This window comes from Amblyomma maculatum, unplaced genomic scaffold, assembly GCF_055883805.1.
Source record: "Amblyomma maculatum isolate TAMU_Amacu unplaced genomic scaffold, ASM5588380v1 scaffold_28, whole genome shotgun sequence".
Lineage (NCBI taxonomy): Eukaryota > Metazoa > Arthropoda > Arachnida > Ixodida > Ixodidae > Amblyomma > Amblyomma maculatum.
In genome coordinates, this window is record NW_028146753.1 from 9,259 (window position 1) to 33,008 (window position 23,750).

General features: G+C 43.9%; 1 protein-coding gene across 1 annotated transcript; it reads left to right on the forward strand.

The window, feature by feature from the left end:
• Positions 1–320: 320 nt before the first annotated feature.
• LOC146170894 (uncharacterized) lies at positions 321–23,229 on the forward strand. The gene is made up of 7 exons (XM_084586712.1): positions 321–575; positions 9,263–9,411; positions 15,783–15,809; positions 16,691–16,767; positions 17,383–17,472; positions 22,760–22,948; positions 23,050–23,229. The coding sequence occupies exons 1-6, from the start codon at positions 450–452 to the stop codon at positions 22,927–22,929; spliced, it is 639 nt and encodes a 212-aa protein (XP_084442838.1). The 5' UTR covers positions 321–449; the 3' UTR covers positions 22,930–22,948; positions 23,050–23,229.
• The last annotated feature ends 521 nt before the right edge of the window (positions 23,230–23,750 follow it).

The window sequence follows — 23,750 nt, forward strand, 5'->3', positions numbered from 1 at the left end:
TCGCGTCCAGTATAAATATATATATATATATATATATATATATATATATATATATATATATGTGTGTGTGTGTGTGTGTGTGTGTGTGTGTGTGTGTGTGTGTGTGTGGCGTTTCTTTTTATTCACTGTACAGAGCAAGAACCAGCAGAAGAATCGTTTTTATGCGAGGGGTAATTACGAATTCGTGTTAGCAGTAGCTGTAGAAATTAGCATTAGTGGTATCCGTCTTCACTGCGCAAAACAGCTTGTATGCGAATGCTTGATATTTCACTCAACAGGACAGCAGCCAAATCATTGCAAATGATCATGCCTAACTATATAACAAATCAGCGTCAGTTCTTCCTTCAAAACGGAAGCAAAGAAGACAATATTCTGATCGCTAGCAGTTGGCGGTATTGTCGTCAATACGGCAAAGCCTGAGCTACCGGTACAGTTTTGTTCGTGGAACAATGTCCGTCTTCACTGCAATGATCTTCGGTATCACAGGAGGAATGGGTATATTCTTTAGTGATGCTTTGGGTGATTCGACTCTGTCAAGTAAAGAAGAAGCTTACCAGCATGAAGACCCTACTAAGGTATAATCATGATTATTTAATTTTTCTCTGGTGACATATAATAATTGAAGTGAAAAATTTCTTCTCATTGGTTGTTTTCTAATTTACAGCCACAAGACGGTGTGGTATTTCAGTGTACCTTCCTTGCTGCAGCAGGCAGAATTTCTTGTCACTAACTGCTACACTGCTATTAGTCACTATATTTGCACCACCTAAATGCGCAGAATTGAGAAATATTTTATATTGTTTCTCGGCGTAAAGCTACTAAGGTGAGCGTACTAGCATAACTGCGTACTGAACGCCAAAAAGAAAACGTGAATGAAAATTCTAATGTCTTAACTAATCCGTCTATTTTACATGAGCAACCGCGGAAATAAAATAGCCGCTACACATTCGGAAATAAAATTTGGAACATCTGGCAATTATGTGCTGCGCTCGAATTCTAGAAAATCAAACTATTGGCGATACCGCAATCCCCAGCGGCCAAGGAAACCACCGCGCGGCGGCGCGCTAGTGTGCTAATAATCTAGTTTATACTTACCCTAGTTGATTCCTCTCGCCCGCTTTTATCTCTTTGTATTTCGCTATGTTACCGCTTGCAAACCGTTTCAGCACCCTAAGACCACCTCGGTTATGCCTAGTGCACCCTTTCAACCAATCGCCATCCCAACTGATTCGTTTCCCGTGTCGGTCTCGCAGGCTTAGGTGTTTTCCAACTTCCACATCCAGGATCAAATGGATGGCTGCAGTGACCGATTACGCCACGGGTTGTGCTTTATTCCGAGATATTCCCTCTAATTGCGCTTATAATGCTGCAAACGTTGTCCTCCATGATGCCATTCTGTTTGAAGGCGCTCATTATCAGCTGCTATTTTCCTTTCTCAAGTTGTTCCCGCCTTCTCGCTGCTAGTCACACTTTCACAACGGCCTACGCTTCCCAAACAAACGGTCTCAATGCTTCCAATGCACGATGAGCAACACGCTTTCCATATATGCCTGCATTTACCGTTTAACTAGGACGTCTTTAACTTTCGTCACGTTCACATATAACTGTTAACACCATGGTGCCGCTGAATTCTGTGCTCTCCCAGTCGAAAAAAACTACAGAACTGTGTCAAAAATACGACAAAATATCCTGTAGTTCTGTTGTAACCATCAAACTTTTCTGTAGTTCTGTAGTTTTTCTGTAGTATATTTCTGTTGACTGTAGGTCTGTAGCACTTTTTTGTTGTAACTGCAGATATTTCTGATGTTATTACAGAATGTTCTGTTGTCACAACAAGGTTCCCGTCAAAAACAGCACAGAAATTTTGTCGTAACATCAGAAAATTTTCTGTAGTTTTTTTCCGACTGGGTAATGTTCAGCCACAGCCATTTGCTTCGTTTCGACATGTTAATCCTTGATTGATGGTTCGTGCTGCTATCAGTCATCTGATACCATCGCTAGCGATAATCCAGCTGCCATATTGATCGAAAGGGACTGTCGCCTGTCAGGGGTCGAAAAGCGTCCCTACAACCTTCACTTTGTTACGCCCAGTACCCTCCTGGCTGCCTCGTACTACTTTGTCCCGCTTGGCATGCAGGCTTGGGCAAAAACCTCCTGCCTCGCTTCGTGGGTCCTTAGCGCATCTTGGGGGAACTCGCCGACGTCGCCTACGAGAACTAAGCTGTGCACACTAAGATTCCTTCCACATCACCTAACATAAAAGTCGTGAATGTCCCTAATCATAAACTGCATTATTCGTGCTCACCTGTCTAGTACGCACCGAGAAAGCGATTCTCCCGAGGGGAGATGGGTGGGGGGGGCGTAAGAGGGACCGGTGTTTGCACGGCAGGGAGTCTCGAGAAGAAAGAGGTTGTACTGGTGGGGTGCGGTAAAAGCTACGCCACTGAAACTAGATAGATAGATGGATTTATTGATAGGAAAAGGCAGAGAGGTTGGCCCGAATAATTCAAATCTGGCCTGCTACTCTGCACTGGGGAAGGGGAAGGAGAGAAGAAAGAAGGTCATGATGGGTGACGATGTGGGAGAAGGCATATGAAATATATATACAGACAGAGCAGCTTGCTTTACAAACGTGAATCAAGTCCACTGGCGCTCAAATAACGGCAAAGAGCGCGCACTGCCTGGATGCCCTTCCCCTTGTCCTGCCAAGCGCCCAGCAGCAGTTCCTCCGACAGAGGCCTCTTGTCTAAACGCTTCAAGGAAGCAGCTAGCACATTTCTTTCGTTCGCATACTCTGGGCACACCAATAATACATGGTCCACAGTCTCTGGGATGCCACAAGTTAAACATTCCGGTGAGTCCATCTGTCCAATTAAATGTAAGTACTTGCGCGTGAAAGCCACGTTTAAACGAAGTCGATGTATCAAGCATGTCTGATGACGCGGAATATCACGCGGAACAGTAAATTTAAATGTTCGATCAAGCTTTCTTAGACGCATGTGTCGGGCGTCTGGTTGAGCCCAGTAAGTCGCTGTAGCAATATTCATACAACTCTTTAGAAGACACGTCGTATCCGCTCTTGAAAAAGGCACAGCTGTTTGGAAGCCATTGATGAGTGCGCTTTTCGCTTCAACATCGGCCTGCTCATTCCCATGGAGGCCGCAGTGGGCAGGAATCCATTGAAACATTATCATGTGGCCTTGCAGCTGGGCAGATGTGATGAGCTCCGTAATGTTTAGTGCCAGGGACTGATAGGCAGTGTGGCGTAAGAAGTTTTCCAAAATTTGTAATGCAGTCTTCGAGTCCGTGAATATACACCATTTTTGAGGTGGTTCCCCACATATATAGCGAATAGATTCCCGAATGGCTACAAGTTCGGCAGCGGTTGATGTAGAATTATGTCCCAAAAGGAAATGCAGAGTCGTTTTCTGAGCTGGTATGACCACAGCTGCAGCGGATGCCTGTGCTGACACAGATCCATCGGTGTATACGTGAATATAACTGGGATATTCTGACCAGATGTGTGCCAGAGTAAGTTGTTTGAGTCCACTAATTGGTACCATAGATTTTTTTAGTATTCCGGGAACACGAAGGTGCACCAAAGGTTTATCCATCGTCCATGGTGGTTGGGTGGGACGATATGGGAGGGCATATCCTGTCGGTACTTGCGACTGATGGCAGCGGAGTGCACTTGTAAAACTGCAGTCCGGCCTCTCATCCAGAATCTTGCTGAGTGGGTGAAAACGGTGTCTTGTAAGTGCTCGTAAATATACACGAAGTGGTTCGTGTGACAAGTATATGGACATTGGGCGAGCGTGTGCCTCTTCAATTGTGCCTTTGTTAGAGGTGCATCTGGGCAGTCCAAGACATATTTTCAGTGCCTGCGCTTGCACGCTCTCTAAAGTCCGCAAGCAGGAAATGCTCATACTAGAAAGTACTGGGAGACTGTACCGGATGTAGCCAACAAACAGAGCCTCGTAAAGCCGTATTAAGGAGCGCTCAGTTGGACCCCATTTGATGCCAGCTATGTAACGAAGTACATGGCAAAAATTAATTAGCCTCTTCTTCACCATAGCAATATGTTTCGACCAAGATAGTCGGTGGTCAATAATTACTCCCAGGAATCTGTGCCTGGAGACGTATGGTATTACGACTCCATGAAGGGTAATCGGGTAGCGGCTGACACATTTTCCCGTAAACGCTATCACTGCACACTTTTCTGCCGCTAAAAATAAACCTTGACGCCGTAAGTACATCGATGTTGATGACACAGCTCGTTGCAGTCTCGCACGTAGTTGTGGGCGCGTCGAACCAGAGGCCCAGATGCAGATGTCGTCAGCATATGCACTGATGTGGATGTTAGTTGGCAGTTCACTCACCAGGCCAATTAGCGCAACGTTAAATAAAGTTGGGCTGAGAACTCCTCCCTGTGGAACTCCACGACCGACCTGAAAGTGGGTAGTATCTCCTTCAGGCGTAGTCATGTAAACAGAGCGGCCGCTGAGATAGCTTACAATCCACAAGTACAGTCGGCCACCAACTCCCACGTCGTCAAGTCCATCAAGAATAGCTTCATGGAGGACGTTGTCGTAAGCTCCCTTTATATCTAAAAATGCAGCAGCTACTAGTCGACGGTGACGCTTTTCGTGTTCTACTGTCGCCACAAGGTCTATGACGCTGTCAATGGAAGAGCGTCCGCGGCGAAATCCAGTCATCATATTCGGATAAAGATCATTACTCTCTAGATACCACTCAAGTCTTGCCAGCACCATGCGCTCCATAATTTTTCCAACACAGCTTGCTAGGGCAACTGGCCGGTATGAGGTAAGTTCGAGAGGAGGCTTTCCAGGCTTCAAAAGAGCAACCAGGCGGCTAATTTTCCAGTGTTCAGGAACAGTACTAGAAGCCCATATATCATTGAAGTAATTAAGTAGTGCAGTTCTACCATCCTTGCCTAGGTTCGATAAGGTTGAATATGTAATCCCGTCAGGACCAGGTGCGGATGAATGCCGACAAGAAGCAAGAGCGGCGTCTAATTCAGCTATTGTAAAGGGCACGTCGTATTGATCATTCGGCGAAGGTGGTGCAAAAACCTCTGAAATTGGTAACTGTGCCTGGTTTGTGCCCACAACCATTTTACAAAAATCTTCAGCTACGTCAACTTCATTGCGGCGTTGGTAAAGGGCCAGGGCACGAAAAGGGTGCCTTTCTTGCGGAGGTGTGCGCAAGCTTCTCGCAACATGCCAGATACGCGACAGGGGCTTACGGGGATCCAGTGATGAGCAGAACTGTCTCCAACGTTGTCGTCCTAACCTCTCCAGGTGACGCAAAACTTGTCGTCTAGCTCGGCGAGAAAGTGCGAGATCTTGTGCGGATTTCGTTCTTCTGTACTTCCTTTCAGCCCGCCGACGGATCGCGCGAAGCCGCTCGAATTCCACGTCGATGCTGGACACTGACACCGGCACACTAACATAGCGAGTGTTCTCACTGAGAGAGGAAGTAATGAGTCCTTCTATTTGAGATGGTGACTGGAGGTCCACGCTGGAAGTCTCCACCGCTGCCCTAAAGGCGGGCCAGTCTGTGTATTGCACACGAGGTGAAGTGGCAGGTGCAAACCACTTGATGCATATGTACGTTGGTATGTGATCACTGCCATGTGTTTCCACATCACTACACCAAGAAACGGAGGGATGGAGGTTTCTGGAAACAAACGCCACATCCAAGCAGCTGCTGTAGGTTGTTCCGCGTAGAAACGTCGGTGAGCCGTCGTTTATATTGACGAGATCTTGCGTATGCATAAAGTCTGCCAGGTCTCTTCCTCTATTGCTCATTATTGCACTACCCCACTGAGGGTGGTGAGCATTAAAGTCCCCCACAATAATACGAGGAGCTGCACAACACTGGATTATTGAAAATAGATATGATTTGTCCAAACCATTTCTCGGTGGAATATAAGCGCCAATTACAGAACATACTCGTCCTTTCAGGGTTAACGTCAAACAAATGTAGTGGTTCGTGTTGTGGGGCTGCAGAGCATGGCGGACGTGCGCAATGTCTTGGCGTACACATACCAGCACTTTGCTTGTTTCGTTAGCTTCTCTAGACCATAGCAGAACATATCCAGAAAGGCGGAAAGCAGCCGGCATGTTGGGCTCACAGATCACAATCACAGGAAAGCGGTACTTCTGTACCCGCTGTCGGAAGTCACTCAGCCGACCACGCAGGCCTCGAGCATTCCATTGCATCACAACACTGCGGCGCAAGTGCATCGTCACAGAGGTGGGGTTAGTTTGTTGCGCCATTGTGAATTATTGCAATGCCGCCAAGAGCGGCTCAAATGCGTCCAAAAACTGAACAGCAAACTTTGCTGTTTGTGTGTTGATGCTGGAGAGCAGCACCCGCATTGAACGAACCAGCTGTTTCAGCATTTCTTTTACCTGCTGGCTGTCGGGGTTGTCGGAATTTTCAGTACGTGTGGCAACCAAACTGGGATTATGCCTGGCGTTGGCCTTTGATGGTAGAGCTGGCCACTCAGCATCAGAGGCGGTAGGTAATACAACAGCCTCTGTCGGATCCTTGGCCTGTGACACTGTCTGCGACATTACAGCAAGAGTACTCTTAGCGGGATTAGACTCAATCTGTTGTGGCACCTGAGCTGACGTTAACTCTGAAGTTGACTTATCCAGGCTAGGCTTGCCTTCCGATTCCTTGTGTCGGCGTCGGGAACGGTGCTTGCGACGACGAATAGACGCGGCCGCTTCTTGATGAGTCGAGTTATCTCTCACCATCTTTTTTAGTATACGTTTTTCATCCCGAATTTTAGGGCAGTCCTTAGCCGTCGATTCATGGGCACCCGAGCAGTTCGCACACTTGACAGTCTCCGTCTCGCATGCTTCATGAGGATGCGTACCGCCGCATCGACGGCAGGAGACCTCGTTTCGACAAACGGCGCTCACATGTCCGATCTTGTGGCATTTGTGGCACTGAACAGGTCTTGGAACATACATCCGAACTGGGTGTCTCACATAGCCCACTTTAACGTGTGATGGGAGGGATTCAGTTTCAAAGACTAATTTAATGCACTTTGAGCGGCCGAATCGATGAACATCCACAATGCGCGCCGTAGATTTGATCAGCGTGCAGAGATCGCTTTCACTTATCTCGGGGTCAACGTCGCTGATTACACCTGCAGTAGTCTTTTTCCCATGTGCAAGAAAGGAACGGACCGGCATGTTGCCTAGCGCACCAATTCCTTTCAGCTTGTCCACTGTAGCCTGGGATTTGACATCCACGGTCAGGATATTCTTCCAGGGATTAATTCTGACTTCGTCAACTTCACCGGGAACCAGCTGGTCGAAAAACTGCGTCAGGTGCTGTCTGTTTATCACATTCAGATTCGCCGTTGCCGTTGTTGGTACGAAGGCCACGGAAAAGATCCCTTGCTTTTCAGCATTCTTCTTTGGTGTCTCACTCATTACTGATGTTCGGCGCAGCTTCCTTTTCAGGCGGCGCGACTGTACAGGCGTGTAGCCGTTGTCGGAATCCATCTCAGTCACGGTGGAGTCATCTGCCGAGTCTGGAAGCTCCACGTCCGCGACGTCAAGGTGACCCGTCGAGTACGCTGTAGCCTGTTCGATGGTGGCGGGTGGGCGCAAGGGTCGTGCGCCCGCCATCCCGAAGGATGTCGAGATCACAAATAGTTCACAGCGATATAAAATCCAGAAAAGTGGAAGAGCGCTAGCTTCAGACGTTCGGAAACCTCCACTTCCCACTGAAACTAGGTTCGTTTTGTCCCGCCTGTCTTTCGTGTGGCCACTCAGAGATCCCACGTAACAATAATTATATGCCAAGCGTTCTCTTTTTCCTGTTTGTTTCAATTATTATGTGTACTCAAAAGTGTAATGCTAGCCAACCTATATTTTTTTGCGCCAAAGCGAAGTCATATTCTGAACGCAATACAATGAGGGATTGTTCTCATCACAACTCTAGTGATTACTTTGGTATGTGCAAGAATACTACAAGAAACAGTTTTACGAATCACCATCTTTCCTTGAAGAGTGCATTAAACAGCGTAAGCCACCATATATGTAAACAAAAAGAACTATTGTTCGGATATAAGCTTGCAATCAAGGAGGCGCAGTTCATTTTTTTTTTATTTTACACTGAAGTCTTTATGGCATAATGTTCGCCTTTAGCGTTGATTTACAAAGTGAAAGGGCTTAATTACATTCTGCATATAGCGATGGTATAAGAGTTACCCACCAAATTTTCTACCTACGCACACGCAGCTAACTATAGGTGCCCTGCTCAGAGTATCGATTGTGGCTTCACAGATTGATTTGGGAAAGCATGGAAGGGTCCAATGGCGTTGAAATTGTTTTTCATTCTGCACTTTATCACTTTAGTGCGTTCTCTTCTGAATAACGGCATTATGCAGTTAGCTTGGTGTTTTTGTAATGTTGATGAATATTGCTAAACATCTATAGGATGTACGCGCGTTTCTCCAGTAATGTGTATTGACTTGCCAGAAATAAACATTTTTACTTTTACAGTGTAGCATTGGAAACGCGTTGCAATCCAACTCATCCTAGGTATTCGAGAAACGAGTTGCAAAGAGAATATAAGCTTTATAAGAGCTTCCAACATGTATGACCGCCAAGCGTTGAAGTCCAGAGGTTCCCCAGATGATAACTATATTACCTTGTCGTTTCTATCTTCACTGTATTCATTTCCTCAGCTCCGGAACACTCTCACTCAGCGGTGAACGTTATGACAACAATAAGGCCATATTGGAGAAGAATACTTGCACTGTGATTTATTGAATTCTCACAACTCAGACCCTCTTCGAATGCTACACCTCACTGTTGATCTGATCCCCTCGTTACTAAGACCGAACAAGAACTGAAGAGGCACAGCTTGGGTACACAGTTCCATAGCAAAGGATGGACGCTTTTAGACTCGTGGTTGAAACTTTCATGCCCGATGAGGAAATCTCCGATGCATGTAAAATATATTCACAACAAAAGGTAAATTGTGGTAGAGTTGAGTTTGGTCTGGTTAATTTTATTCTGTGGAAAGTACTGTTCTTTTCATAGAGAATTCGGGTGAAAATATGTTTGTGCGTATTAAGTTGGCCACCTAGGAAGCTCGAAATCTCTGCTTGAATATAGCAATCTCACAAGGAAAATCACTCTCTTTTCCGCATGCAAAATATACTCAACATTCGTTCGTGCCTCTCAAATACATATGATATCAATTTCAGATACTTCAGTCCAAGGAAAACATGGTCCTCTTTCGCACAACATACTACAGGAGCCCATATGCCTCTCGATGCATGAAATTAAAGTTTACACGCAACAGTGATGACCTTTCTCTCAGGACGATTGAATATTGGGGGTTTGAACAAAACAAGTAAGATGCATTTGTTCGTATGAAATATTGAACGTAACATAAAACAAAACTGTATATTTTGACATATATTCTGAATATTGGTTCATTTTTATCACATACAGTTCCTTAAATAGAGTGTTGAACACAGAATGCAGACTAATGAGGTTTTATGTCTACGTTAGGAGTAAAATTGACAGTCTCGCCCTTATATGAGTTTTTTTATCATCGTATCAACTATACATGTACACCCTTAGTCAAAAGTTTAGACTTCAGGAAGTATGCTTCTGAGCCACACTATGTGGCTCGTAATGCATCCCTAGGTTTCCAAACAAGCTAAAAGCAAGATTTTTTGCCCTACCATCTCCAGTGGCTAGTACTTCACCGTTGCTAAAGAAGTCATAATATGCGGCTTAAAAGCAAATCCTCGGCTCTCTAAAAATTTGGTAAAGGCTGTACGTTTTCTTCTTGGGCTTCAAAATTCGCTTGTTTTAAATGAACTATATATTGTATTAGAAATAGTGCAAAACGTAAACGAAAATACAGGAGTCGGGATTCTACATGTCAATAGAATCAGGCTCTCTTACAGCAGAAGCTTAAGCAAGTACTATATTTATGGTTGGTAGGGTCTAAGTATCATGGCGCAAAGTAAATATTTCGAGATCAGAAGATGTTTGTACAATATGTTTACTTTGCGCTAGGCATGACAAAGCCAAAGGTGAGTGAAGTACAACACAAAAAGAGGATGTTATGATTCTAAAGTGGCACGTAACCGCCAAGAAAAGAAGGAAATTTGAAAGGAACACTTCCATGAAACTGAGGACGGTGATGTAAACAAGAAATGCAAAAACATAACCGAGAGGAAATATTAGACCACAATCATATACGTTACCATAGAAAGGCCAGCGATTTATGCCATTCATTGCGCCTAAATGACAGAGAAGACTGATCAATTGCGATCACATTAAATGATGTAGGGGCGAGAACATTGTTCGAGCCCTAGAGGCCATCCCTTCTATACGCGTGCTTGCGTATGCCGATGATATAACCTTATGGTGCTGTCACCCAGATACGTCTGTCCATCAGGCGGCCCTCCAGCATGCGCTGGATGTATTGACATTTCGCCTCCCTCCTTTGGGCCTAACTCTTTCGCATACAAAATCCTGTTTCATTCGCGTTGGAAATAAAGCTGGCTTACGGAAAGCTCCCACTATAAATTTTATGATAGATAATACCCCAATTCCTCAGGTACAAACCGTTCACATTCTTGGTCTTTTTCTTCATGCCTCTGGGACTGGCATACCGTGGCTGACAGCCGTCCGTAAGACCTCTCACGCTACTCTAGGTCTCATTCGTCGCATAGCTATGCACTTTGGCGGCGCGCGTGCTCACATGGCCCGCCAGCTTGTTCGCTCTGTCCTCCTCCCGCGTATAATTTACCAGGCACAGTTTCAACGTCTCACCCGCAGATAGTGGGACTCCCTTGAGGCCATCAATCGTGAGGCTATGCGTGCAATAACATATCTTCCCCGCCTAACACCCATACCAGTACTTCAGGAGTATGCCCAGCTAAATAGGCTCACTGAACTCGTTGATCAGCGGATGGCAGACAGAGCTCGCAAACAGTCTTTACAACTACATCATTTAAAGACACTACCTCCATGGTCGTACTGCCAGCTCACGGACAATCGCCCCACTGCTTCCCCGTCGGTATCATCCGCACATCAGCTTGAAGGGTGCATATTTTATACCGATGCATCACATACTGCAGAGCGAGGAGTTACTTCTGTGTATAGTCCCTCTCATCCGCATCTAAACATTCACGTGACATATACCGCGGATACGTGCACCCCTCTGGCAGTGGAACTTCAAGCCATTTACAATGCCATACATTCCCTTCCACCAGTTCCTACATTCATTGCAATTCATCTTTACACAGACTCTCTCACTGCCCTTAAACAGCTTAAGGCAGTTCGACGCACATTCCAAATAACACAGTCCATACATTTGCTCTGTTCAAAGTACCCATGTCCTGTGCGCATACACTGGATTCGCGGCCATGCTCGCGATCCACATAATATTCAAGCGGATGCTATGACGCACATAAACACATCAGGCGATCCACCGCCTTCCCCTCTTCCCCCAGATCCGCTCCTGTCCCACGTTTCCGATTCGCAAGTTCTGCGCCAGCGAACACGCGCTCTCATTATTCCGTGTTCGCACCCTCTCCCCCGTAGTTTTACTCGGCAGGAGGAGGTAACAGTGAGCCGGATCCGGGCAGGGGCGGCTCTGACCCCATCTGTACGACATCGATGGCGAGAAAAAGATCTACCAGTGACTGACAGGTGCCCTCACTGTGACACTCCACCTGACGTCTGCGATGTGCGCCACTTGTTGTGGACGTGTCCATCAACGACTCACATTAGGCAACGGATAATCATGAACGTGGGCTTGCGGTGGAATCGCGATAGTGATTATGAGAAATGGACAATGGACAATCGCTACACTGACAACCTTCTCGAATACATAAGCGCAACTGGACTTCACTCCTTCTTTTAAATTTCTATCTCCTGCATCCCATTCCCCCTTTCTCAACTTATGCCTTGTGGCAAACGTTTCGAAAAAAAGAAATCATGATCACCTCCGCTGTTAGAGGCAACACACACGTGACGCGTGGTAAGTGTTTACCAGAATTCTTGAACGTTCAGCCTTTTTCCCTGTTTCAGTCCTCTGTCATTCACACTTTTCATCCGCTATTTATTTAAATCACTCTCCTAGTACCAAGGTAGAAACTGCTTAATAAATTTGAACCTGAAGCGCCGACGTAAAACGTTTAAGGCACTGTATTATACCATTTAACCATAACTAATAGCGAAAAAAGGCAAATACTGTGACAATTAGGTTTAAAACAGTTTTGAAACGCCCACTATTACAGAAAGAGGTCAATTTCATTAAATAACGTAGACCACTCGACCATAAAATTTAACTTTCTGGCTTCAAGAAGGAATTGTTTTATAACTGTAACGAGGCACACAAGCATTTGGGAGTAGTGTGAATAGTGAATAAAGAGGAAACAAAAAAAAACGTGTTAGATCTATCTAGGCCAAGGTAAAACAAACAAAACAAATTAGAGGCACGGGTGAACATAGTTTGACAAGTGGCTGCTCAGAGGAAAATCATGTTTGTGCTGCAGGATAGGCATATAACGGATCAGATGTTCATAATAGATCACGAAAACTCCTAAAATTTTTTAACCAGTGCCGCGGCGCATTGACCATTTTCTCTTCGTTAACACCAGCCCTAGCAGCACACATTGTAAAGCACGTCAGCATTGAGAACTCTGTCGAGAGCATTTGAAACGCAGGAGGCATGTCCAAGAGGGTCGGTTTTTCCAATTGTTTACATCGGGGGTAAAAGTGAATTGTGCTTGGCACACCTTCCGTGAAACCGAAATCTGAGACGTCAACTTGATAGCCTCTTGCACAGACTGTAGCACAGCACCTTTAACATAGGTCGCTGCACCCAGCCATCTCGCCACTGTGCTGGTGTCACCAGAGCCAGATGGGGCAGGTACGCTCTCGATTTCATTTTGAAAGCAGCCTCGCTGAGAGACACCACTTCTGTATGTAATGCCCACAGTGTTTCCGCTTTCAGAGCGGCCCCAAAAAGCGTGTTGGGTGCGCCTGTGTTGTTTTTTATTCACGTGATTGTGTTTGTTGTGCCACATATCTGGGTGCGCAATCTACGCTGAATTCGCCACTTTCGTTGTGTTAATGGGAGAAATCAGCTACTAGAGTCACATATTTGGGTCTTGTAACGCTTGCAGATATTCCTTCAAGAAAAACGTATTGGGTGGCGGTACCATTTGGAATAGAAGCTAAGATGCTTCATATATAGCATGTCCAAAAATAAAAATTGAAAATGTAGTTACCATGTTCAGTTAAATAACGAACTAAATGAAGGCTTCTGCGTCTTACCTGGTGTCAGAACACTAGCATAGCCCTTGCACTAAATTTATTCTAGTCAGTCACCCTCTTTTTATGGTATGGACCTAAAATGAAACATCCGGTTTATTTTTGCAAACTGGTGAACTTTCAGATCATTCGAACCATTTTGTATCCATCTGGTCGTTCATTAAACCCTTTTCATTATCCCGTATAATCACTTTATTCGAAAATGGTTAATTCTTTGCAATTGTCTTTCGGTGACACACGATGTACGGCGGAAAATTCCAACCTTGTGCAGGGCAGCACAGCATAACAGTTAATCGGGTATGCTCTTGACCAGTCGTCTACAAGCGCACGTCGTTTGCTTCTTGCGTTGTTACAGTGGTACGGATGTACACCAGTGCTTGGTCAGCGCTCCCAATCTCGCCAAGACTATAATATAGTGTGCGCTCATTTCAGCCGCTTGCTTGTAGAGGCACACTCAATAAACCTGCCTCCTTGACTGCCTGCCTGCCGTCCATCAGCCCGCTTGCCCATCCATTCATCCATCCAACCGTATACCGTCCGTCCGTCCGTCCGTCCCTCCATCCACCCACCCGCCATCATTTCAACCATCCATACACCCACCCAACCATCTTTTCAACCATCCATTCATCTGTCCATCCAATCGTCCGTCCGTCCGCCAATACATATCTATAAGATCAGTAGGAATGTAACCGGCGCTGCTGGAGCAGATAGTGAGACAACAGAACTCCATTAGCTAACAACACTTCGTTTAGTTCATGAATATAGGTAGATAGCTAACATGGGTTATATTTCTGACAGATATAGTTAACCTGTATTCGACTAAACACGATATATATATATATATATATATATATATATATATATATATATATATATATATATATATATATATATATATATATATATATATACTCATCATTTTTTGCTATTCATTGCCGCTACTCACTGATTCATCATAAGGCCTTATTGGCTTTTTTACAGCGACAAAAATTATATTTACTGCTGTACCACCTTTATTATACCAAATTCCGATCGCCATTCTTATTTTATATCCACTCATCTGAGGTTCTTTATCGCCAGTGAATCAATCTTTTGCATTTAAATCCACCAGGGCTAACGTCAAGGCTAACCTCATGAGAATATTGTTGTTTTCTCTCGTTCGCGCTCAACACCGACCTCAATCTTAGAGTAAAACAATATTAAACTAGGAATAAACTTTTTCACACGTCAAGAAGGTATCGGAAGCAAATGAGTATCGTTACCACGTTAACGAGTAGTGTGCATCCGTGAACCGCTATCAGGCCTTCTTTCCAGGGACTGTGTTGTGTTGGGCTTTACGAAAATAGGACCCAAGGCGAGCATCTAAGGAAGGCGAAGTGGAAAAAACTTATGCCGAAAACACCTATTTGCGACAGTCATGGCGTGCGAGGCTGAAATAATTGATGTGGCGTCTTCTGATATGCGCAGGCTCGTTTGTAAATTAAAGTGGATTATGAAGACGGCGTGAAAGCGATGAGGACAAGGAAGGAACACCAAAATAACAGGACAGGTGCCAATTTTGGTGTTCCTTCCTTGTCCTCGTCGCTTTCGCGCCGTCTTCATAATCCACTTCAACCATGAACCAACTAGCCCAAAGCAAAGTACTTCTTGTGTAAATTAAAGTTTTTAGCCGACTCTGGTTCACTAAATGAGCCCAGATCCACCCCATGGATCAATATGTAAAATGCGATGTAATAAGTTGTTATGTTTAGAAAACGTTGCAATATTATGGCTTGTTTACCTTCAGCTATTGTATTCTTTGCATGCTGGTTCCCATTTACGGACGTGCCACTAAAAGCGTGGATTGATTTTTTAAATACACTTCCCGGGCATGTAGCTCTTGGAGGGGATAAAAGCGATCAGATATTATACTCGCAAAATGCTTTGCTGGAAAGTCGACCAGTCTGTCTTAGTCAGTACACACTGTAGACAAATATTTAAATACATCAGTGAACTTTTGTTTTATCATATTATGCAAGTTAATTAGAGCAGCAAGAATTTGTATTATGTTTTTATGGCACGCACCTCTAGACTTCGAATCTGCAGGATACGACTTTTCTTTTAAAACGAAATGATTCACTCTGCTCTTCTTTAAAAACACAAAAAAAAAACATAAGATAAATATTACTCTATGGTCATGTAGGTTACAGTACTTCCTTTCCGTTCAACAACAAGTACGCGAAAATAGAGCCTGTGGATTAGGCTCCGAAATTTTCGCCTGGTTAAGTCTTCGGAGAAACTATTTGAATTGCCATTTACAAAAGCAAAATATTTCACCTCACATGAAGAACGATATTATGAGCCTCCACAGCCTTTGCATTTAGCTCGGGACTAGAAGAAATGTTTTTTATCTGCATAATCCTGGTGGTCTCTTTTTTCCAGTGGCGTACCGACGACATTCGCCAAATAGTAAGTCTAACAAAACGGTTACAATTTGCCTTACATATTATAGAATATTTCTACTTAATCAATTGTTTTCTCGTGTATTATTTAAGTGCGCTCATTGAATACGACTTAAATGTTCAATTGTAGCAAAAATGTCTCATTTTTCTTTTTCTTAGTGCGAAAACTGAATCTTTTTTGTAGCTAACGTTGTTACAGGATTATAGAAATAGAGATACTGCGCGGTGTTGTCACCTCGAAAATTTACATATCTTCTTGGTGCAATCTGAAGACAAGTGAAGGCGTCGAAATAATGGAACATTCTACACAGCTCTGAGGTGGCAGAGATATTGATAATGCAAAATTTAATATTAAGTAGAGATACGAGTAGGCAGCCGGATGCTTCAGCAGCAAGCCACAAGGAATCTTCAATTAGACATAATTATCGTGTTTTGCAAATGGCTACAATTTACCGTTAACGCTAACTTCTTGTCAAATCATATACCTGTAACGTGTTTCATGAAGTATACGATATTATACGTGTCCTTAATGCAGTAATCGCGGATGGGATTGGCAGTAGTTGTAATAAAAATTACGTTATGTTCTAGCTGATAAAAGAAATTTCGAAGCTAAAAGGTGGTTGCATTGGAATAGTCGAGCTCAAGAAGGCTACATAGAGAATATTTCAAATGCTCCAAAGGGGTGAATTAGGAAAATAAATATTGTCGAATTTGCCTAATATCTTTCCGCGCCACCGTAATAGAAACTAAAAGAAAATATCCTTATAGTGTGAGAAAAAAGCACTGCCACCATAAAGCATAGATACAAGTGTATCGTTTAGTGTTTCCGTTTATTTTACACGAATATTTGTCACAAGATTCAAACTTTTAATGTGTACATAATTTCAGTACAATTGAAGTGAAGCTGACTCTGAATAAGACATTGGGGCGGCAACCTGTTGTTCGTGCGGAGAGCAACAAGCAAGGTGTGTTCCTTCACATCACTCAGTGGCCAAAGTTGTCGTGCAACTGAAGACATCTTATAGTAGCAACCAACATAGCGGTCACGTTATTATTTTAGAGATGTCACGTTTCTGAAAGGAAGGTAAATTTTTTCTGCTCTCAAGTTCACTTTATCAATTTTGTAACTATCATGTGAGCATGCCTGATTACTATATGTTGGCAGATTACAAAATATATTAAAAAAACGACCTAAAATATTTGTTTTAGCATTTACTTGCCCCAATGTTTTGTATAATTTTGGGAGATTTGGCAAGTAATCTTGTGACTTGAACTCACTTTTTGGGAAAAAAAGATATTTGGTTTTATTAATAGGCTCCCTTGTAATAGCTAACCATACACTATACAGTAATTAATCCATAAAATACCGCTATAGTACGAAACGCTTATCCCCCAAGGCAACAAATGTTATCGTCGTAAAATGGAAACGACTGTGTTATCTTGTTAGGTGCTGAATATTGCTGTAATTAAACGAAATCATGCGCTAAAACTATGCGTAATGTTTTTCAGGATATGCTTGTTATGCTTTGTTGATGTTGTCCCAGTTGGGCATGTCAATTATATTATTTAACTGCTTACAGGGAAGCTGGAAGCCCAGTCCTGGGAATACCCCATATTATTTGCTGACGGCGACTGTGCTATAACTGGAGAATATGGAAATGGCGGAGCAGGTAGCAGTTTTTTTCATTACCATAATATAGCCGTATGAAAAGTTCAACTTGGGCTTTTAGTGTCGAACTTTTCTCCCTTCATAGATCACTGCCATGTCGTGGCGGAGGGGCTTACGAAACTCAAAAAAGTCGTGAGCTCTGCTGTGTAGGGCCACCCAAGATAGACAGGTCAAGGCAGAGAGTTCTGACAAAATGTGATTCCCTAGAGAAGGTAATGGCAACCCACTCCAGTATTTCCTGCCAAGAAGACCCTATGACCAATCACAATAGCATTAATGATATGGCGCCGGAAGATGAATCCCCCAGGTTGGAAGGCGTCCCACATGTTACTGGGGATGAACAAAGGGCGATTCCTAGTAGCTCCAGGACGAATGAAGCGGCTGGGCTAAATAAAAAAGGACGCTCAGTTGTGGATGTGTTGGGAAGCGACCGGAAAATCCGATGTTGCAAGGAGATATATCACATAGCAACATGGAATGTAAGATCTATGTCGCAAGGTAAACTTTATGTCGTCAAGCGAGAAATCGACAGATTGAACATTGATATCTTGGGTATCAGCGAGCTGAAGTGGCCCGGAATGGGAGAATTTAATTCCGGCGATCATTATGTCTTTTATTGTGGGCACGAATCCAGGAGAAGGAATGGGGTCGCTCTCATAGTAAACAGAAGACAGGGCGAAGCAGTGCTAGGGTACAACCCAAAAACGACCGAATTATTTCACTTCAGATCCAAGGTCAGCCTTTCAACATAACAGTTATCCAAGTCGATGCACCAACCACTACTGATGAAGAAGCTGATGTTGAGAGATTTTATGCTGACCCTCAATGCCTTTTAGACCGCACTCCCTCATCAGACGTCCTTTTTCTCATTGGAGACTGGAATGCTAAGGTGGGTAGTGAAGAAATATCGGGAATTACAGCCAAGTTCGGTCTCGTTGAGGCAAATGAAGCTGGGCAGAGGCTAGTAGAGTTTTGTTAGGAAAATAACCTGATCATAGCGAATACTCATTTTCAACAGCACAAGAGGCGCCTGTACATATGGACTTCACCGGACGGTCTGTACAGGAATCAGATTGATTATATTCTTTGCCGGCAGAGATGGAGAAGCGCCCTACAAGCAGTAAAACCAAGGCCTGGGGCAGATTGTGGCACCGATCATCAGCTTTTTGTTGCCAAATTTAAGCTTCTATTGAGGGAAACGCAGAAAACTAGAAGGCCTTTCAGGTATGATTTGGATCAAATTCCATCAGAATATGCTGTGGAAGTGAGGAATCGATTTCAAGAATTAGATCTAGAAGACAGAGAGCCTGAAGAGATGTGGACTGATGTGCGTGATATAATACAAGTTGCTACAAAGGTAGTTCCAGAGCAAAAGAAATGCAGGAAAGCAAACTGGTTATCTGAAGAGGCTTTGGAAATAGCTGAGGAAAGGAGGATGGCAAAAGTTATGGGGGAAAAAGAAAGATACAAGGCTCTCAAAGCAGATTTTCATCAAATCGCAAGAAGAGATAAGAATGCCTTCCTGAACATAGGGTGCCAAGCAGTTGAGGACAACAGCCAATTAAAGAACACAAGAGCTCTATATAAGACAATCAAAGATAATAAACGAAGCTTTTGCGCTACTGGGCGTGATAAAGGACAAACGAGGCTGGAACCTCACGGAAGCCTCAGAGATAAAGAGGAGTGGCAGGAATACACAGAAGAACTGTACAAGAAGGACCCGAATGTGCAAACCCAACATAAGACGGTTGTGGTCACTGATCTCGAGCCAGGCATCCTGAAGAGTGAAGTTGAATGGGCCTTAGCCAGCCTTGCTAAGAACAAAGCTAGCGGAATTGATAGCATTCCAGCTGAGTTGCTTCAAAACCTCAACCATGACGCTGTTAACATTCTGCATACATTATGTCAGAAGATTTGGACAACCCTGCAGTGGCCACAGGATTGGAGGAGGTCAGTTTACATCCCTATTCCAAAGAAAGGCAGTGCCAAAGATTGTTCCAACTACCGCACGATCGCGCTTATTTCGCATGCTAGCAAGGTGATGTTGAAAATCCTCCAAGGAAGGCTGCAGCAGTATGTGAATCGGGAGCTTCCGGACGTGCAAGTTGGGTTTCGCAAGGGCAGAGGAACTAGAGACCAAATTGCCAACCTTCGCAGGATCATGGAAAAACCAAGAGTTCCAGAAACCCATCTACTTCTGCTTTATTGATTATGCGAAAGCGTTTGACTGCGTAGATCACAGCAGATTGTGGCAAGCTCTCCAAGAGATGGGAGTTCCACCTCATATATCTACTCAGGAACCTGTATGAAGGGCAAGAGGCCACAGTCACAAGTGGGCATGGTCTTACTGATTGGTTTTCGATTGAGAAAGGAGTGAGACAAGGCTGCATACTGTCTCCTGCCTATTTAACCTATATGCTGAGTGCATCATGAGGAAGGCCGGGCTGGATGAGTCTTCAGCTGGAGGGAAGATTGCTGGGAAACGTATCAACAACCTTAGATACGCGGATGATACCACTTTAATGGCAGAAAGTGAAGTGGAACTCAAGAGACTTCTGATGCACGTACAAGAAGAGAGTGAGACGTTTGGGCATAAACTGAATATTAAAAAGACAAAGATCATGGCGTCTTGCCCCATCAAGTCCAGGAGCATCAAGGGAGAAGAAGTGGAAGCTGTGACAGATTTTCTCTTCTTGGGCTCCAGGATAACCCCGGAAGGAGGCTGCAGCCATGAAATTAGGATACACCGACATCTGGGAAAGAGAGCCATGGCTAGCCTTGACTGCCTAGTAAAGAGCAGAGACATTAATCTGCGAACCAAGACCCGTATAACTCGTGCTATAATATTTCCAGTTGTGATGTATGGATGCGAGAGTTGGACTGTGAAGAAGGCTGACCGACGAAGAATTGACGCGTTTGAATTGTGGTGCTGGCGGAGAATCTTGAGAGTTCCTTGGACGGCCAGAAGATCAAATCAGTCGATATTGTCGACCATAAACCCTGACTGCTCATTGGAGTGTCAAATTCTAAAGTTAAAGCTCAGCTACTTTGGTCATCTGATGAGAAGAGAGGAGTCGCTGGAGAAAGATTTGATGCTGGGAAAGGTTGAGGGTCACCGGAGAAGGGGTGGGCAGCGAACGCGATGGTTAGATGGCATCCTTGAGGCGCTGCAGATGAAGTTATGTGATATTAGGAAGATAGTGAGAGACCGGAAAGCGTGGCGTGACATGGTCCATAGGGTCACGAAGAGTCGGACAGGACAGAACAACTGAACTGAACTGTCGAACTTTTATTTAACAGAACAAAAAAGGTAAGTTGACACTTTAGACTAATTACGCTCTGTGTATACAAAAGCACTAATTGACCGTTTCGGGTTAATCCAAGAAATCGAACATTTGCTAAGGCTGGCTTAGTGCTGTATGATAATGCAGTATTATGCGAACAATTCAAAGCTCATTCTATGATATATGCGCCGCGATACATGTCGCTCCCAATTTAGCTTCTGCCTGCTAGTAAACCTGGATGCTAGTTTCGCGCAAGCGATTCAAACCGACAACACATTTACTTGAGATAATCTCAGACGTCCACTAAAAACAGAAAGCGACACTGTGAAATCATTTCTCCGCTCCATATCTTCAACAAAATCATCAAAATGTTCCCTAAATGAATGGGCTCAGCTGAAGGCGCTACGGCCTCTAAGACATTATAAAACAAGTTTGAGTTCCCTACACGCACTCTTTCTTCCGGAGTAAGTGTATCAGGTTTACACCATGAAGCCCCTCCAACCAACACTCCTCGTCATGCTTCAATATTTTGTGACATCGCACACTTACACCAGCATACGTGGTTCGTTGTGTCGACTCTAAGTAGGTGCTGATGAGATGATCGACTGGTGTTCGCACCTCTTTACAAACCATCCTCACTCTACTAAACGTATGCATGAAAACAGCGCACATACTCTACTGAAGCACTATCGGTTTCTTGTCGGAAATGCACCTTCGACGTGAACGCGAGCATCATCAATATCAGCGTTGCTACCAACGGCCAATCGACCAAGATTTGTTAAGGGCCATCGCACCAACGATAATGTGGATCCGTTTCACCAGTCACAGAAATAGGTGCTAATATTGGTTGGTGGGTGTAATAATAACAAACCTTAGTATAAAGCAATTTCATGAGTGCCTGCTTCTAGAGGATTGCTGACCACCACCGATGTGTTCGTTGGAGTTCTGGCCACTGCCGCATCGCAGCTGTCGCCATGGCGGCGTCGGTTTACCGGGTGTCTTTGTACCCTAGACCCGCTGCTGAAATTATTCATACATTTATTTTACTGCCAGACCTGGACCTCTAGAGCAAGTACACTAATACAAGGCAATACCGAACAAAACCAAAACAACGTCCGCTGTGTCTTTGAGGCCAAAATATCTAAGGATATCGATGGTCAAGGCACTATAATAGAGCACCACTAGCGCCGTAGTCCGCCGCGCTCCAGGTAAGAAGAGTTGAGAAAGGCCATCTATATCTGGGGCTGTTAGGGATATATACTAATTGCCTATATTCACAATGATATTCAAGCTATTCCAACGTTTGACAACACACTGCGAAACAATGCAGTTAATACGGCACGATGCATGCTTCAATGTATTGAGGTCTTCTTGCATCAATGTAGCGCACCGCACAGGATTATGCTGCTACACAGCCGGATGGTACTCGAAAAATGTAAAAAAATCGCGGTCAGGCAGCTCTCGAGGCTCAGCTTTTTCTTTTACTGCTTTTGATACACGAATACGTTTTCGGCATGCACTTCGTTTGAGTGGCCGAGTAGCCTTGCGTGATTTTGGTGCTCTGGTTCCGACGTGCTCCTTCCGTCGACAGACACCACCTTTTCTTTGATTAAAAGCAGTGAAGTATAAACGCTTCATTTTCGGTAACCGCGGTTAGTCGCATGGAGGCTGTTTCGTCTTCCACATAGGAAAACTGCCCTTGACGCTACTCTTGCGAAATTTCAGCAGGCGACGCGACATGTAAGAGAATCGGTTTGTGCAGTAAGAAGCTTCTCCGATTACACGACTACCAAACTGTTCACGAAGGAACTAAGATACTAATGTAAAATATATCTCCGGCTATAATTGGGCCGACACTTAACGGCCCATTTAGTTGCTTGGAACTAAAAGGAAGCGATGCAATGAAAGTTTATATTACAAAAAATTATGGGCATGAACTCTCTAGGAGAAACGAACGCATGGATGCTTTGTCTGTATATTTGCTTTATCGCCCTCTTTCTCTAGGAGAAAGAGACTGCATGTTATGGGTGAAACAGTCTATGATTCACAACCCTCCGAAGCATTGCAACTTCCTACTACTGAGTATGTGCGGTACGGATGTTTACAACGCATATACCCACGATAAACTCTACTGTGAAGAATTTGAGAAACGCTTGCACAAAAGTTCAAGATAAAGTGGCACTAAACACAAATGTAAGTAGCCGGGTAAGTTATAGTAACCAAAGCAATAGTGATGTGGAAGCCTTGATGTTGAAGAACAGCAATACTAAACCAACCGTTTATATTTACCACAGGACGCTCTACACGTTTCTGGTTATTTAAACAACATTTTAATTCTCCGCAAGTGGACACTTCAAATCCCATAATTTTAGCAACCAAGGCGTCATGAATGACAATGCTGTTATAACTGCGTTAAAGGATGCAAGCTGTGGAATGATTCGAAACAGAATAAAGTCATGGAAATTTGAAATCTATAGCAGCTGTCTTCAATCAAAAATTCTGAATAATAATAATAATTAATAATTTAGGGTGCGTATAAAATAAAACGCCAGAAGTTTCAAATTCCTTCTTGAATTCACAATGCTGAGTCGGCGACACCAGCTACGAGAAAAGAGTATGGCTGGTTATAGAAATAAAATTAAGGGCACACAGAAGCACAGCCGTCAGGGCTTTGACAGGGTAACGTTTCACACGCACGGAGTTTGATTGTGTTTAAATTGTATCCTTTTATTTAAATTTTTTTACCCCAATACGTAGCATAAGCAAAACGTTTCTTTCCACTATAGTTTGACTACTTTGAAGAAGGATACCTTTTAAACATTTATATAATATTATGTTGAAATATACATCCCAACTTATTAACTGGCAATTATAAAGCATTTGTCCTTCGTTATGGGCATTTTAACAGCTTTGAGCTTTTTTTTCCTTTTCATTAAATCTTTGTTTAGCCCTGTTTTTATTTATACAAATAATTGCATTGCTTTCAATACAGCGT

Excerpts from the sequence above, each read along its gene's own strand:
- LOC146170894 (XM_084586712.1), top strand. The coding sequence starts at position 450 with ATGTCCGTCTTCACTGCAATGATCTTCGGTATCACAGGAGGAATGGGT. Across the intron at positions 576-9,262 it reads AGCATGAAGACCCTACTAAG|ATACTTCAGTCCAAGGAAAA; the intron begins GTATAATCATGA and ends TATCAATTTCAG. Across the intron at positions 15,810-16,690 it reads CCGACGACATTCGCCAAATA|TACAATTGAAGTGAAGCTGA; the intron begins GTAAGTCTAACA and ends ACATAATTTCAG.